The sequence below is a fragment of the Ovis aries genome, chromosome 2, assembly GCF_016772045.2.
Source record: "Ovis aries strain OAR_USU_Benz2616 breed Rambouillet chromosome 2, ARS-UI_Ramb_v3.0, whole genome shotgun sequence".
In the NCBI taxonomy this organism is placed as follows: Eukaryota; Metazoa; Chordata; class Mammalia; order Artiodactyla; family Bovidae; genus Ovis; species Ovis aries.
Window position 1 is genome coordinate 72,448,987 of NC_056055.1, and position 16,378 is coordinate 72,465,364.

General features: G+C 40.0%; 1 protein-coding gene across 3 annotated transcripts in view; it reads right to left on the reverse strand.

The window, feature by feature from the left end:
* The window catches only part of GLIS3 (GLIS family zinc finger 3), a 490,017-nt gene that overhangs the window by 311,203 nt on the left and 162,436 nt on the right, over window positions 1-16,378 (reverse strand). For 2 of the 3 annotated variants that reach the window (XM_042243410.2, XM_060409420.1), the window contains exons 2-3: window positions 12,788-12,995; window positions 5,349-6,474 (exon numbers count right to left, since the gene is read on the reverse strand). In XM_042243410.2, the coding sequence (XP_042099344.1) occupies window positions 5,349-6,474; window positions 12,788-12,918 (1,257 nt within the window). In that variant the 5' untranslated portion in view covers window positions 12,919-12,995. The remainder of the gene's footprint in view (window positions 1-5,348; window positions 6,475-12,787; window positions 12,996-16,378) is intronic. The other variant, XM_042243409.1, reaches the window with a different exon arrangement.

Sequence of the window (16,378 nt, forward strand, 5' to 3'; positions counted from 1 at the left end):
GTCACTAAGAGTTGGACATGACTAAGCGACTTCACTTTCACTTTTCACCTTCATGCATTGGAGCAGGAAATGGCAACCCACTCCAGTGTTCTTGCCTGGAGAATCCCAGGGACGGGGGAGCCTGGTGGGCTGCCGTCTATGAGGTCGCACAGAGTCTGACACAACAGAAGTGACTTAGCAGCAGCAGCAGCAGCATATGTTTAAATATACATAAATTGTATTATTATTATTCCCTCTTGCATATAATTGTTTCATTTAATATTGTTATCTATTTATCCATGTTATCTATCAATATATAGATATATCGGTTTATACACAGCACATTAATTTTTAATTTCTTCATAATATTTCATTAGGAATAAAGCACAGTTTACTGATGTACCTTATCTATGGACAGATAAGTCATTTATAATTTAAAAAAAAAAAAGGTATAATAAAAACCTCTTTGCATGTCTTCCTGACACCAAAATTTGCTCCAGGGAAGACACTTGGAGTTTTGTTATACATTCTCAACTTCATGTTAGCTAAAGAGTCACAGTTTTTTTCCCAAAATTGGTTAGACTAATTTACTCTCACTAGTAATGTTAAAACATTCCCTTCTCCATATTTTCCAACATGTGACACTATGAAAATTTATTAACTGTTGCCAATATGAAGATTATGGTGTGATAACTAATAGTTATGCTTAGATGATATTTTTCTGAGGTTCCTTCTGTTCAGTTAATTTGTGGTCACCATATCAATGCTAAATCTTATCAAAATAACAAAGGATGTGCCGGGAAGAAGCCTTCTTCCACATTTTACAATGAACTTACTTTTCCTCAAGAAATGTCTTACATGGCTAAAGCTGGCTCATGAACCCATAAATCGGGCCATAAAAGAGGAATGGGGACATGGCCCCAGCTCTGTATTTATTTTCTTGTATTCCATAATCCAATGTTACTTAAAAAGCAAATGACCCAATAGTCAAGCCAAAGCAAATACTAAGAATTTTGCCAGGCAAAATGCCTGTGGAGAAATGAGTCAATTCATACAAGATTCAAAGCTGTCTTTGGTCAGTGACATTTTCGTGAAAATCTGTGGGTGGGTAAAAGTTTTGCAAAATTCCTTTTTGCTATTGGATAAAATTCATCCAGGAAAAATAAGCAAAATTTAAGTGGTGACCCACATTCCCCCTAATTCCCTTATTAACACTCCCTAACCTCCCAGCACAACTGCTTTCTATTGTGTACAAAGGCCAGGATCAGTGTTTCTGATCCTGGCAGTGGAACTCTGCCCCTCTGCTCACTTTGCTCTGATCAGATAGGCTTTCTCATGATAAGTACTAGCAGACAGAGTGTACCTGGCCTCATTCAGAGCACATCTTCCTGGGAATGCTATCTAGGTGTTGCACACTCTTCAATTTAATGGCAAAAAGACCTACTATGGTAAAAACATTCTCAGTGAGCACTCTGTTGGAACACTTAATGTAGCAATCATTAGGGATGGTTTGTGTACATCTATGGGCTTCCCTGGTAGCTCAGCTGGTAAAGAATCCGCCTGCAATGCAGGAAACCCCAGTTGGATTCCTGAGTTGGGAAGATCCCCTGGAGAAAGGACAGGCTACCCACTCCAGGATTCCTGGGCTTCCTTGGAGGCTCAGATGGTAAAGAAGCCGCTTGCAGTACAGGAGCCCTGGGTTCCAATCCTGGGTTGGGAAGATCCCCTGGAAGAGGGCATGGTAACCCACACCAGTATTCTTGCCTGGAGAATCCCCCTGGACAGAGAAGCCTGGCGGGCTACCGTCCACGGGGCTGCAAAGAGTCAGACACGCCTGAGCGACTAAGCACAGCACACAGTGTACATCTATAGTTTTGGGTTATACTTTATGTTGTCCTTTAATGAACATGAAACAGGGATTTGGGAAAGAAACTAATTATAAGGCTTCATTACTTGCTCTGAGTTGAGAATTTGAAACCTTATCATCTCAGAAAAAAAAAAATTTGAATTCAGCAAAGTTATACCTGGAAATGCTCAAAAGTTTTGATACTTCTGAGATTCATCAATGTCAAGGGTGGTCTAAGCTCATGAAGGTCTAAATAGAATAATATCATGCCTACAAGTTGCTGTATTAGTAGACAGAAGTGAATGGACTGAGGTATTTTTCAATATAGTACTGACATATTCCGGTTTCTGATTTAAATGAGGTCTGTCTGCCTGCCTGCTAAGGCCTTTACCCCTCCAGCATTTTGCCATTGGCTGGGAATATCTTCGTAATCAAGGCTAAGATTGAAAAGAGAGCAGCTGGTTGACTTTCCAGAGAAGCAGTAAGAATGAAATCTACAGAAGGGTGGAGTTGTTTGGGTGGGAAAGAGAAAAGAAACCATTCTCTTCTTCCAGTAAGTTAACCAAGTAATAAATTAGCAATCCTCCCCCAGTTCTGCCACCTAAAGTTCTGAGTGATCTAAATCCCAGAGTTCTGGGTAAGGCTGAGGAGTTACAGTCAGAGACTCTGAGAATGTGTTCTCCCATGCATGAAATGGAATTTGGCATCAAGGGAGGACACCAGCGGTAGCCTCTTACTGTAAGCAGGCTGTCACTGAATAGCCCTTTCACACACCCTCCTTTTACCATGATTTCCAGAAGCTCATTGGGCTGCCTGTAGTCATGGTCACCAAACACAACTGGGTCATCACATCTTTCCTGGGTCAATAAGCTAAGTGAGAGAAAATGATGACTAACTCTAACTGTGGTCCACAGAAAATTAATAGCAGTTAAACATAAGTAAAACAAAAGTGGACTAGGCCTTCTAATTTAAATTACTCCTAGTCTTTGCAGCATGTGACACAGCCATAAAAACCCAAAGATCACTTGATGTCTCCAAAAGAAGAACGTGGTCATTTTACTTGGCAAAGATCTTGAGCTTTGAATCAACTACCATCAGTTTCTAAAAAAGTGAGAGATGAAACAGATGAGTTTTAATAGTTCTTTCTGTTTGGATTCTGAGAGTATAAAGACTGGTTTTGCAAAAGGCAGAAAAATGAATCTTTTTCAGATGTGCATCCACATTACACACAATATGTCTTCTCTCCATGGGCTACAACTTGAGAGGATTACTAAACTTTCAGAGCAAAATTATTTGCTACCAGTTAACTACAACCTTACAAATCAAGCAGACGACATGTAGCATCATAACAGTTTTCAGAAGACAGAATGTTCATGGTATGTATGTTTTATTTATTTATTTTTGATATGTATGTTTTACAGGAAAATGGATGTCTCCCTGCTAAAAATATATAATCCCAAGATGAGAGCTACAACATTAGTCAGCCTCTAAGAAACCCTGTACTAATACATTTGCACTATAACATGTAATTTAATGTTTTGTGGGCCTTGATCTGATATGCTATTAAATCAAGCAATCTAAATTTTGCAAAGATTTCATCTAGCAGTGGAGAGTAGGCAGACCAGGGGAGAGAGAGTAATCATTTCCCATACCCATCTTGAATAATATCATGAAAACCTATGCAGATGCCTATAAACATTCACCTCTCAGCCTATTCTTTCATTGAAGCATTTCTATTTTTAATAGTCATCATGCACTTTAGCAAAAGTCAACTTTACAAAGTTATATGTTTTTTCAAAATCTGGGAACAGTGGGAAAATAGGGAAATCCTATTGCACAAAAATTAATTTTGCAATGCAAAAAAAAAAAATTGGGGGGGGATAATTCAAGCCTTTATGTTTATTTCAGTAAAGCCAAATCCAGCAAACTATTTTCAGCCAGGATTAGTCAGAACTAAAAGGTTGGACTGTTTTCCTTCAGAGACTGAATGTCTCTCTTGCCTGCAACAGGCCAGTGTGTTCCAAACAGAGTAAATGGAATTGCCTTCAATTGCTTGTCTCTTTCTGGCATTTTTAATGGAGAACCTTACTGACAGAGTAAGGTTTTGTTGGCTGGAATGCAATTATTATTTTCAGTCATATAACCTGGCATTCTTACAATGTATCAGCTTCAAGTTTTCCTTAAGAAAAATCATAACATGGGGCATACTGTAACGACAAGAAATGCAATTTCATTCCTCCAGAAATTCTTAAAACCTTTTCAAAAGTACCTACTGGATGGTGAAAAAAGTGCTTCTAATACTTGCCTTACAACTACCACCTGTTTGGTTTGTTTTTACATGAATCCGACAACTTGGCTAATCTATAATCAAATATTAACATGGCAAACACGGGCCAGATTCTTTATTATCAAGACATACTACAAAAAGAAGGGACTCTGGCTACAGGGCCACCATCTAAATAAGTTCCTTTTCAAAATCATACATATATATATTTATTTCAAACATTAAGTGACCTGCAGCATATTCAATATCTAGGAAATACCTACAATTCTCAGATTTTCAACTCTAAAAGAAATATTCTTGTCCATCTGGACTAACATAAAACACATGATCTTCTTTTTCCAAGAGTTAAGTGAGCTGTTTGAGATTGTGCAAAGCCATGCTGTGATCCCAACTGTGATGTCCGGCTTGTAAACCCAGAGGGTTTCTGTTAGGTGTGAAATGATTGTGCAACCTTTTAAGAGTCATATTATTCAAAAATAGTAAATTTTGCAAAGAAACAGAGATAGTTCCAGGATTGATGCTGTGAAAAGGGGAGATGGGGAGAAAGACACCATGCCAACTTCTTTCAACACCAAAGACACGGTCCCCCCTGGGTTCTTTCTCTTTATACATTTTCACCCAATTTCCTCTCCTTAAAGTTCAGGGAGATCCAATCAGATTCTGCTCCTGTGGTATCCCTGAGTGTTTTAATGCTGGCAATAAATCATTAACTAGTCTCACAACCTTGGAGTGTGCAGTGTGCAGGCCCGTGGGTGTATGCAGCAACATTTTTACTAGCCAAGTCGCTAAGTGTGAGTTCCTTTCCAAATATCAGAACCATCACTCTAACCCTAATACTCACCCAGTTATTGCAGGGAAGGGGAAGTCACTGAATATTTACTTTGGAAAAGAGCTAAAGCTTACTGGTGCTGTGGTGTGTGTTTCTCTGCCCTGCACATTTCAGCAACTTTAAGTTGGTGCCTGATGGGAATCAATTTTCTAAGATTTTGGACGGTGTGGCAGATGAACTTCCCCTGATCATATACATTTGCAGAAGAGAATCTAGAAGTGGAGAGATACCCCAGCCACTAATAATTAAAGAAACTTTCCCCTTCCTCAGGCTGAAGAGGAGTCAAATCTCATGGATACCTAGACCTCCAGCAACCAAACTCCATAAAAGAAAACACTCCCCAGCTAGTGGCAGAGTTTGGAAAACCACATACACCTTCAGTGAACTCCAGGGGGATTCAGCAGACTCACCGAACACTTGTTGGGCTTTTCCCCCGAGTGAACTCTCATGTGGATCAACAGTTTATAGCGGGCATTAAATGGCTTGTACCTTCGAGGACAACCGGCCCAGAAACAAGTGAAGTCTTCGCCTTTGCGCTGGTCTATATGAACCTTCTCAATGTGCCGCACAAGTTCCTCCTGCTGGTCATACAAGGCACTGCAGTCGATCCAGCGACAGCAGTGCTTGCCCCCAACGTCATCCATCTCCCCATCCTCCTCCAGGGCGGCCTGAGGCAGGGCCAGCGGCTGGGCCTGGTGGACCAGCTCCGGGTGATGCAGATGCGGGTGGGCATGGTAGGGTGGCGGGGGGCCTTGGGGCTGGGGCGGCGGTGGCAGAGGAGGCAGAGAGGGTGCGGGGGGCAGGTCCAGGACGCCGCCAGGGAAGTCATCCAGGCGCTCCGTCTTCAGCAGGCCGGCCGCGTGGCCGGCAGGGTCGGGCAGGCCGTGCTGCACCACCATGTTGCTGACCAGGCTGGGCTGGAGGCCGCCGTGCTCCAGCTGCTGCATGCGCTCGTACTCCAGGGCACCGTCCTCATCGTAGGCCGGGAGAGCCAGGCCGCCGCTGGCCACCCGCACTCCCTTCTGGCTGTTTGGCATTGAGCACGGCTGAGGAATACAGCTTCCTCGCACTCCCAGGAAATGCCCGTAGACCTCAGGCTGTGGAGACATGTTGGCGGGGGAAGCCCTCGAACCGTTGATGTAGGCGACCAAGGACGTGGGCGAGGTGCGGATGATGGTATTGAAGTCTATCCCGATGCCATCGGACAACGGGGACAAGGACAGTGCTCTCTTCTTGGAGCGGGCCGAGTGGGACCTGGCTGAAGAGTGTCGGGGACTGGGGTAAGGAGAGTGGCTATTTTCCATACCGAAAAGGTAGGGTGGCAATGAGTTAGAGACACTGTTGCTGGACATGGCTGTCCCAGGAGGAAGGCTCATTAGGTCCCCTAGATCAGTGCCATTCTGAGAGTTGTGGTTCGAGGAGAGCGAAGGGAGAGCCCTATAGCCGTGCGACCACTCTTGTTTCACGTTCAAGGTCGACTGACTTTCTGTCAGACTCAAAGTTGAGGAGGCCAAAGACTCTCGTGAAATAAGGGACCTGGAACAGCAGCCGGAAGAAGGGGGGAAAAAAAAGACAAACATTTTAGCAGGATATGGATTGCTTAAGACTAAAAGAATACTGCATTGACAATCTCTTAAGTACTTCCCTTAATTGCATTCTCAGCTAAACACACATTCTTTGGCTAAGATAAAGCCCAAGACTTTTAGTTCCAGGTACATAACATTTTACCAAGATGAAAAATAAAGGCTAATGTTTATTGGAATAATAAAACAAAGATCTATTGTTATAAATAATCTAATACTTCAATGATAATAAAGTCCTTGCTATATTTTTATATATCTTTTTTACTACAGGGAAAAATTAAGAGACCTAGGAACAATTATTGAAAACCAAATAAACAAGTATTTATTAAGTACCTACTATGTGCAACACACTACAAATAGGCATTGTTAGGAATACAAGTCTAAACAGAGTCCCAGCCTTTGAGTGAAATCTATTTGGTAAGGTAAAACATAAACTGATGCTTAATTTGGAAAAAAAAAAAAAAGGTAAATCAAAGTCGAAGGGTCATCCAGAGGATTTAATAATAATTTCACAAATTTGTTCCACTGATATCAAGGAATTTTACATATTTCTATAAAAGACAGCAATTCACACTATAAGTAGTCAGTAGTCAGTCACAACATCAAACTGACCCAGAAATAAAAATTATATATAAAATACAGCTGTAATACATAAGGGAGTGACAACCTGAAGTCAAGTCATATTTGGAGTTCTGCATGTGGGTCATGCAAGGTTTTAATTACACCTGCAGTTTTGGATCTTCCATGAGCTGCTGTCCTCAAATCAGAGCAGACTTGCACTGAGAGCAAAGCATCTGCTTTAATTACTGTAGCAACAATTCTTCTCCTGTCCTTCTTACCCTTTATAAAACATGCCTCCCATGTCACAACATTTACCTGAATATCAAAATGCTTTGTATTGTAGTCTAGCCACTTTAAAATTCATTTTGCTTTAACCATGATATCATCGCTTTAAAAATCACTGAAGGGAAAAGCTATGCCTTTTGGATGGAAACATTGTCCCAAAGAGCCAGACACAATTTACCATACTCCCAACTCAGAATAGTGTATATTAAAAAGCCAGCTTTTTAATATGTGCTTTTAATGGTTTTCTACAGAGATCTTTTTTCTGACAAAAAAATTTTAAATATTGTATAGAATGTCTGTCTTTCCCAGGATGAGCCCACTTACTACTTCCAGCTGTTATAAAGCAACCTGTTGCAAAAAAACTGAGGGAAAATAGAAGTATTCTCATCCCATCTGTTCCTCTTACTTCTTTTCACAAAATGGAAGCCAGGAACACTGTTTCCTATGAGCATGAGAGATTAGCAAGAAAACATCTCGACTCTAAAATGCACAGTATTAGGTGAGAGATAACACCATTGTCAATCTGGTGTTTTCATCCAGTGAAGTAAGTTTGTCACTGACAAACACAGCAAGAATTTAAGTCCAGTTGCCCCTAACACAGATTTTCTTTTCTCTGTCCAGATCCTTATATTTGGGCTGAAGTCCTTTGCAAGTCCCAGAGTAGTTTCTGAACCATCTGTTTTTTAATTCCCCATGAACGCTTTCAATTATTTTCCCAGCACACCCACAGCATGTAGCTCTCCCCGCAGATAGCTCCTGGTGATAGGATGTCAAGGGCCTTTTAGTCACTTCCCCAGTGAGATTCAGGAATTGCTTTCTGACCCAAATCGGTAGTCATGTCATATATAAGGCAAAGACAACTGACTTTGCTTTACACCCTGAGGTTGAGGTGGTTTATATAACATTCTTAAATGGTGCATTTGCCTGGTCACTGTCACGCCAGAGCATTTCAGATTTTTAAGCAGTGAATTTGTTGTTCAGCCACTCAGCGTCCGACTCTTTGTAACCCCACGGGCTGCAGCATGCAGGGCTTCCCTGTCCCTTACTATCTCCCAGAGTTGGCTCAAATTCATGTCTGTTGAGTGGGTGATGCTATCTAACCATCTCATCCTCTGTCGCCCCCTTTTCCTATTGCCTTCCATCTTTCCTAGCATCAGGGTCTTTTCCAGTGAATCAGCTCTTTGCATCAGGTGGCCAAAGTACTGGAGCTTCAGCTTCAGCATCAGTCCTTCCAATGAATATTCAGGATTGATTTCCTTTAGGACTGACTGGTTTGAGAGATCAAGAAAGGAGATCAAACCAGTCAAGCAGGGAATAGCAGGTAGGAAGTATTTTACCCACCTGTATATGTTTTGCATTTGAAATTATACTATTTGGTTTGAGGGCTGCCTATAGTGAGATATGTTCATTTGTTCCATTGTTAAGAGCTGTTCCTTATTTTTCTTAAAATGCACCTAAATATGACTTGATTTAAATTTGAGCATAATTCCATGCAGGCACATTTCTTAACTCCTTAGATATCTCAGTGTTCTAAGACAGTTATCAAAATTTTTTCAGAAAGCAATTCTATGTCCTATTCATTAAGGCAGTAATATGAATGGAGAGCTCTCTTCTTGAATACTTAATAAGAACAAAACAAATGGCCTTTGCCTAGCAGCCCACATCTCTTCTGAGCAATTACCCAGATATTTTAATATTTCAAAGTTCTAATCCATGAAACCTGCCCTAAACATAGTAGCTCTCAGTAAAAGTTCTCTTTCCAGAAAAATTATATTCTATCTATAGTGAACCTTAAACATAGCTAACTTCAGGCATATGTGGGTGTTGTCTTCCTCAATAAAATTCAAAGACCTCCAATAAAAGGGATTATTTTTATCTCTTTAACACCCACCAGAGTGTTAGATGAAGTTTCTCCCCCCAAAAAATGTTGATTAAGGTGAGTAAATTAATATGATAACCATTTTTAACTGACAAAGTATTTTCCCTATATATTATTCCACTTAATATAGCCTGTGAAGTAAGCAAAACCTCTGTTTTACAAAGAATAAAACCAAGATTCTGTGAAATTCCTCCAAATGATGCAAAAAAAAAAAAAAAAGCCAAGAATCCTTGCTGCTGCTTCTGCTAGTTGCTTCAGTCGTGTCCAACTCTGTGCTACCCCATCGACGGCAGCCCACCAGGCTCTCCCGTCCCTGGGATTCTCCAGGCAAGAATACTGGAGTGGGTTGCCATTTCCTTCTCCAATGCATGAAAGTGAAAAGTGAAAGTGAAGTCGCTCAATCGTGTCCGACTCTTGGGACTGCAGCCCACCAGGCTCCTCCATCCATGGGATTTTCCAGGCAAGAGTACTGGAGTGGGGTGCCACTGAAGTACAAATAAAGCAGCAGATTTGATAAGCAGTCACTTAGTTGGATCAGATATATCCTCTATTGTTTTCCCCATATCATACCCAACACATGGTCCATAATGCTCATCTTGATTAAAAGATCTGATATAAGAGACTTAAAGTCACACAAGCTATAAATGGAACCCACATTTCTGTTTTCTTTCTGAAACAATGTGTTGAATCATTGAGAAAGATTCCAAAAACTTCTTTTCTATAATCCCTGCTGCTACCCACATCAGGCCCATGGGAAAGAAAGTGACAAAGAGCTGTGGTTCCATCACCATACTGAGAGAAATCTCCATTTCTGGATGTTCATCTAATCCTAAGCATAGTATTTCCTGGGACTGGTTAATTTGAAGCAATATGTGAAAGAAATATAACTCAAACAAAATGAAAGCAATATGAAAAACTTGAGAAATCATCAGTGAAATAGGTTAGGGTGGCTGGTGAAGCAAGAGCTCAGAAACTCTACTGGGGCCATAAGAGGTGTGATGACCAAGCCAAATGGCTCAAAAGAAATACTTACAAGGAATTCCTCAAAAAGGGGCACAAGAAAATGACTATATATCTATACATATACATATATATACATAATGTAGTTTCCATCCCTGGGTCAGGAAGATCCCCTAGAGAAAGAAATGGCAACCCACTCCAGTATTCTTGTCTGGCAAATCCCATGGACAGAGGAGCCTGGTGGGCTACAGTCCATGGGGTCAAAGAAGAGTTGGACATGACTTAGTGACTAAACAACAAGAAAGATATATGTCAAAATTTCACCCATGGTTGCCTGTGAGTGATAGGATTCAAGATGACTATCATATACTGTCTTGTGCTTGTCCACAGGTTTCCACATCTTCTACAATTAGTGAGAATTACATAGATAATCAGGAAAAACAGTAATAAATTTTACAGTTTTTTATAGGGCAACCATCACTCAGATTGAACAGTTTAAACTTCCTCACCATCCCAACTCCTCCTCCTTGTCCTCCCCCCATGCCCCCCACCCTCAGGCATGCTCCCAATAAATAAAACGAAAAGCTGATTCTCTCTGCATCCTATCTTTATCTCTAGAGAGCAAAATGCCTTCAGGTTGAACTGTTGCTTCCTATCCTATCTCTCCTCTTATGGAATACACAAACCAGTTTAAGTACCACAAACAAATGCAAACTTTCCAAATTGCTAAAAGTGAATCTGATATTTTACCAAGCTACTTCCCAACTCCTGTTTCTTTGCTCATCCTGCAAAAAAAATTATTTCCATAGAAGGACTCACAGAATACATAGTTAAAACATATGTTAATACATTTCTAAGATGTTGTCTTTTAAGTATAAAAATTTATGCTAAGGAATCAAATATGCTAGAGAACACTGAGATAATGACCCTTCCCTGCTCAACCCATGAAAGGGACTGCACTAGATACATGCATGGTTGGAGCAGCCTGTGCCCTGCCTACCTTTAGTTTCTCCATTAATTATGACTCTCTGCCTTCAAGGCATGGGCTGGACTTGCTACAGACAGGAAGCTGAAGACTTCCCAATGACACCTACCCCATGAGTACAGTTAATTTTACATGCAATACTCAGCAAGTCTGAAGAGTCCCTCAAGGCATAATCATCAACAGGAAAATGACAGAAGCAGCTTTCCATCACACACAAAAAAATTTCAGGTGAAAAAAACACATTCCCATCTCATTAAAAAAACTGGCATAAAAAATCATCCAGGAATTGTGATTTCAGAGTCTTGAATAGCAGCTAGGACAGTGCAGAGACACAAGAGGGAGAAAGATAAGAGGAAAAGAAAAAGGAAGGGGAGGAAGAAGAGGAAGAAATAGAACCCAGAACCGCAAGGCATCTCAGCAGATTCCAGTCCCCCAGGAAGGGTACAGACATCCACAGAACAGAGGTCCAGTTTCTTTGTAAAATCACAGTTGCAGCAGATCTAGGACGCAGGCAGAAACTTTGCATTGTATTTCTCCAAGAAGACTACTTGTAAAGATGAAATAATTCATTTCAAACATAGAAATAGACCTTACACATTGCAGAGTATTTTGGTTTTATGTAGCCTGTAATATCAACCTTGAGAGATATAAAAATCTGCCTGAGATAATTTCCCTATTTAATTATCTCCCATGAGATAGATATATGGCATTTATTGAACCTACTTATTTCAGCACCTAATCAGGCATTGTGTTGAAATGTTATGTAACTCACACATGAGAGTATGTCTTCCCAGATACATCATAAAGTCTGAAAAGTCACAATTTCTATCTTTAACTTTTCAACTATCTCTCTAAACTTCAACTATTGTATTATGCAGAACATAGATATTTAAAATACTTGGTTAGACAAGTGAATGGGTAGATGGACAGACAAAACAGACTGTAAAGCAGCCTTAGGATACTGCAACATAAACACTGAAAAAACGAGCAGCTAAGACAGATGTACATGGAACATCTTATCTTTCCAGGCCATGATATGACCTTTACCAGGAATCAAAATATTAATATACTGGTATTTAGTCACTGGGGGCTTCTTAGGAAGTGCTGGTGGCAAGGAACCCACCTGTTAATGCAGGAAACATAAGAGATGCAGGTTCAATCCCTGGGTGGGGAAGATCCCCTGGAGGAGGGCATGGCAACCCACCCCAGTACTCTTGCCTGGAGAATCCATGGACAGAGGAGCCTGGCGGGCTACAGTCCATAGGGTCGCACAGAGTAGGACATGACTGAAGCAACTTAACATGCACGCATTTAGTCACTGAGGCCCCCAAATCTCAAAGCTGGCATTAATTTCACTCACACGTTATGACAGAAAGTACTAAATCATTCTTCCCAATTAAGATGGTATTATGGTACACACAGTTTTTATACACCTTCCCCTACAAAGCTCAAAGTAAAAGAGCTGCTTGAGTGAGTGAGAGAGAGAATGAGTGTGTCTGTATGTGTGTTGTGTGGGCATGTGTTCAGGAAGAAAAGGGAAAACACTCATGGGTGTGATTATAACATAAGAAGGGGGAAAAAAAAGTAATTTGAGACCTGGTATCTGAAGGAGGTATATTCAGGTTGGCTGCATTCATTGCCCTCTGTAAGCTAGGACTGATCTGGTTGCATGCTGTAGAGACCTGGCTTGCTGGAGGTGAAATGGGTCCCAGTCGCTGAACCATCATGGGACTGCTGGTGACCACTAGATTGTTGCAGCTGCCTTTTCCAATGGACTTGCACTGAGGCCCAAAGCCAAGAGCCCCTAAAAACAAATGAATCAGGTTAGCTTTCATGTCCCTTATATCAGAAATCAGTAAATACACATATGTGCACACTTATATCAGGACTCATCTTTAAAGACAGTCCTTAGATCATCTTTTTTTTTTTTCAGTATTAGTGATACCAAAAAGCTTTCTCTAATTCCAATGAAAAATCCATAATGCTACAATAGAAACCCCTCTATAATCACCACTCATACAAAATATGCTTACATTTTGCTCCTTCAAGTGTCCGGTTATATTAAGAATCATATTTTATCATCTCTTTACCTAAAGGGTTAAGGTGGTAAGTAGATGGGATTACTTATATCAAACCATGTATTTTCCAAAATAGCTAATATCTTAAATCACCCAGCAAGGAAAGTTGACACTACTGACAAAAACTTGTTTAACTGGTTCACTTCATTCAAGTCTGGCCTTCCAAAAAGCCTCTTTAAAAGGATATAGTCTGGCTGTGTCTCTCCAATCTTTATTTTTCCTCTTCACTCTGATATATTGTCATTGGATGTATACCCAATTTTTAAAAAAATCAGGATGAGACAGCCTTAAAACATCATTTTAAAAGTAGTATGTTAACCAAATTTGACATAGATTTTTCATTCATTAGCAACAATCTTTGAATGTAGTAAAAATTTGGTACATAACCAGAAGGGAAAAAAAAAAAAAAAGGAAAGAAAGAAACCCTCAAGAATCTGTGCCGTTATGGAAAAGTGAAAAGCAAAGAGGAGAAAGGTAAACACTGCCATGACTCATTTAAAAAAAAAGAATAATAGTCATTGAATCATTCTAGACATTCTTTTTACATGGATATACTTCTTCAAACATTTTTTGCAAACTACTTGGTCAAGTCTCAGTTTCCATTTCAGGCAAATAAAAAGAAATATGATCCTAGGTTTTCTGGCAAATTAGGCTCTAAAGTTTTCTCACCAAATTCCTCATCTTTCTCATTGATATATTTGGGATCAAAGTAGTAGGAAAGCATCACAGTAACCTTCCTTACTTAGCTTTAGAGAATATAATTTTTTATTTTGTCTTTTTAAAAATTAATAGCAAAAAAAAAAAAGACTTTTCCATCTTTTGTAACATTCTCTTCCAAGAGCCCACAAAACTAAGGATAAACAAGGCCTTAGCATAATCACCAACACTCTCATCAATGAATTCACATCTCCAAAGTGCTAGGAGAGTCACAGTATCTTTAGCAAGCAGGAACCCTTCTCTAGTCCAGGCCTCTGGGAAGCTAAAATCCAAGTGGTAACTGACTTGCCCAAAGTCACACAGGGATTTACTGACAGAGCAGAAACAAATTCTATGAGAGTGCATTTTCAAGGCACCTGTGTGTTTAAGTTTAGGTGCTGGATGCTTTGTTCCTTCCTTGAATACTTTCCAAGATCCTACAGAAATGTCTCCTAATTTTTTCCAGATACACAAACCAGAACCTACCCCTCTCCCTGCTGCTTATATCTGATGCATCTTCTTGTGCCTTGAAACATGAGTCATATATAGTCTCTATATTTTCATAGTTCATGTAACACTCTACCATCAGATTTTCATCTTGACACCAAGAGAGTGGGTACATTTTTGTGCAATAATCATAAGCTTAATATCTTTTTAAATTCCAACAAGCTACAAGCAATTTGCTTTTCAAACTCCCTTTTTACCTTGGAAAAAGGCAATGTCCAGTATATAAGACACTTGAATTCCATCCCCAGGTTCCATCCCTACCAGCCACTGCTACTAAAAGCAATATTAGATGTCAGGTATTCTGTCCAATTCAGTGCCATATATTTACCTAAGGAACTCACTCATTTCATGCCTGTTTCCCTCACAATAAAAAGGTATTAATATCTACTCTAAAACAAGGACATATTAGCAGCTGGAACAGCATACCCAAGAAATGCTATTTGGTGCCAAAGCATATTAATACACCATTTCATCAAATCTTAGATGCCATGTAAGTCATACCATTATTTCATGTATCAGTCAAAACATCAAACTGGTACATGGTATTACTATTTCACAGATATTCTGATGTGAAAATAACGCACACCTTAGAATAGATAAATACGAATAAGACTGATGAAAAAATTATTTTAACCCTTCTCTTGCTCACACTTTTCTCTCTGCTAGGTACAGCCTTACCCTAACTTGTCTACCTAGTAATCAGCCTCTCTCTTCAAGGATCATCTTCCCTATGACTCCCTTCACACATTACCAGCTAGGCAAATCTAATCAATGCTTCTTTTCATTCCCCCACAGTCTTAGAACAAATTTGCCTCAGCACCTTCAGGGAACTGAAATGTTTACATGACTGTCATCCATTTATACTTGATTGCTTTTTAGAGACAAAGCTCTTGCTTGAGACATCACTGCTTCTTCAGCACCTAGCCTAAGGCCTGTACAGTACACAATAAAGTCTGTCAATGAAGCTAAGAGTGAACGAAAATAAAAGATTTTAATATATGATATTAAATACTGAGACATTATTTTCACTAAACTCCTCCTGGTCTTCTTGTTTAAAACCGTGTCATTTTTCACAGACTACAGCTAAGTCAGTCCTTTGCTGTTTCTCCACAGTGTGCCTGATGAGAGGTATGGGTGGAGAATGAAGCTATGGGAGTAGTAATTATAAATCCATCTTCCTAGGCTAGAATTTTACACTGGTCAAGGCTGCCCTTGTAACCCTATACCCTGGGTTCTCACATTTGTAGTACTTTTTCTCTGACGATAATCAAGAAGCATTAGTCCTCCCCTCCCCAGTGTCTCCGTCATTTTCACAGTAACACCGCCTCCTCCTGAATTCACTAGTCAACTTGAGCTGTATCTAACCATAGCGGAGTGACAACTTCTGACAGGTATTACATACAGTGTCCATGAAGCTAAATTTCTTGGAAACAGATTATATTTGTGGAGCAGCTTTAAGAATGTTCTGGAAAATGGCATCATCACTCTCACACCACTGTGCTCAACGCAAGCATCTAACTTCAGTTTTTCTCATAATTCTGGACAGAATGAATACCTCCAAGTTGCTCACAATTGGAGTTTGGGCTCTGGAGACAGCCTGCTTGGGAACCCAAAACCCAGGATGGTTGTGTGACTTGGACAAATTATTTAAATATTTGTGTTTATGTCTATCTCTTTTCATTTGTAAAATGGGAATAAAATAACACTGCTCCATAGTGCAAGGTTGTGCATCTAGTATTAATTATACACACAAAGGACTCCACACATTGCCTAGCACGTAGTAGGTACTGAATTGATGTTGGTTGTGATTTTTTGTGGCAGCTGTTGTTATTATTGTTCATGCCTGTCATCACTTTTTCCCCTGCATTCTTTCTTGAAGTAAGAAGAAAACAGTTCTTTATAATTC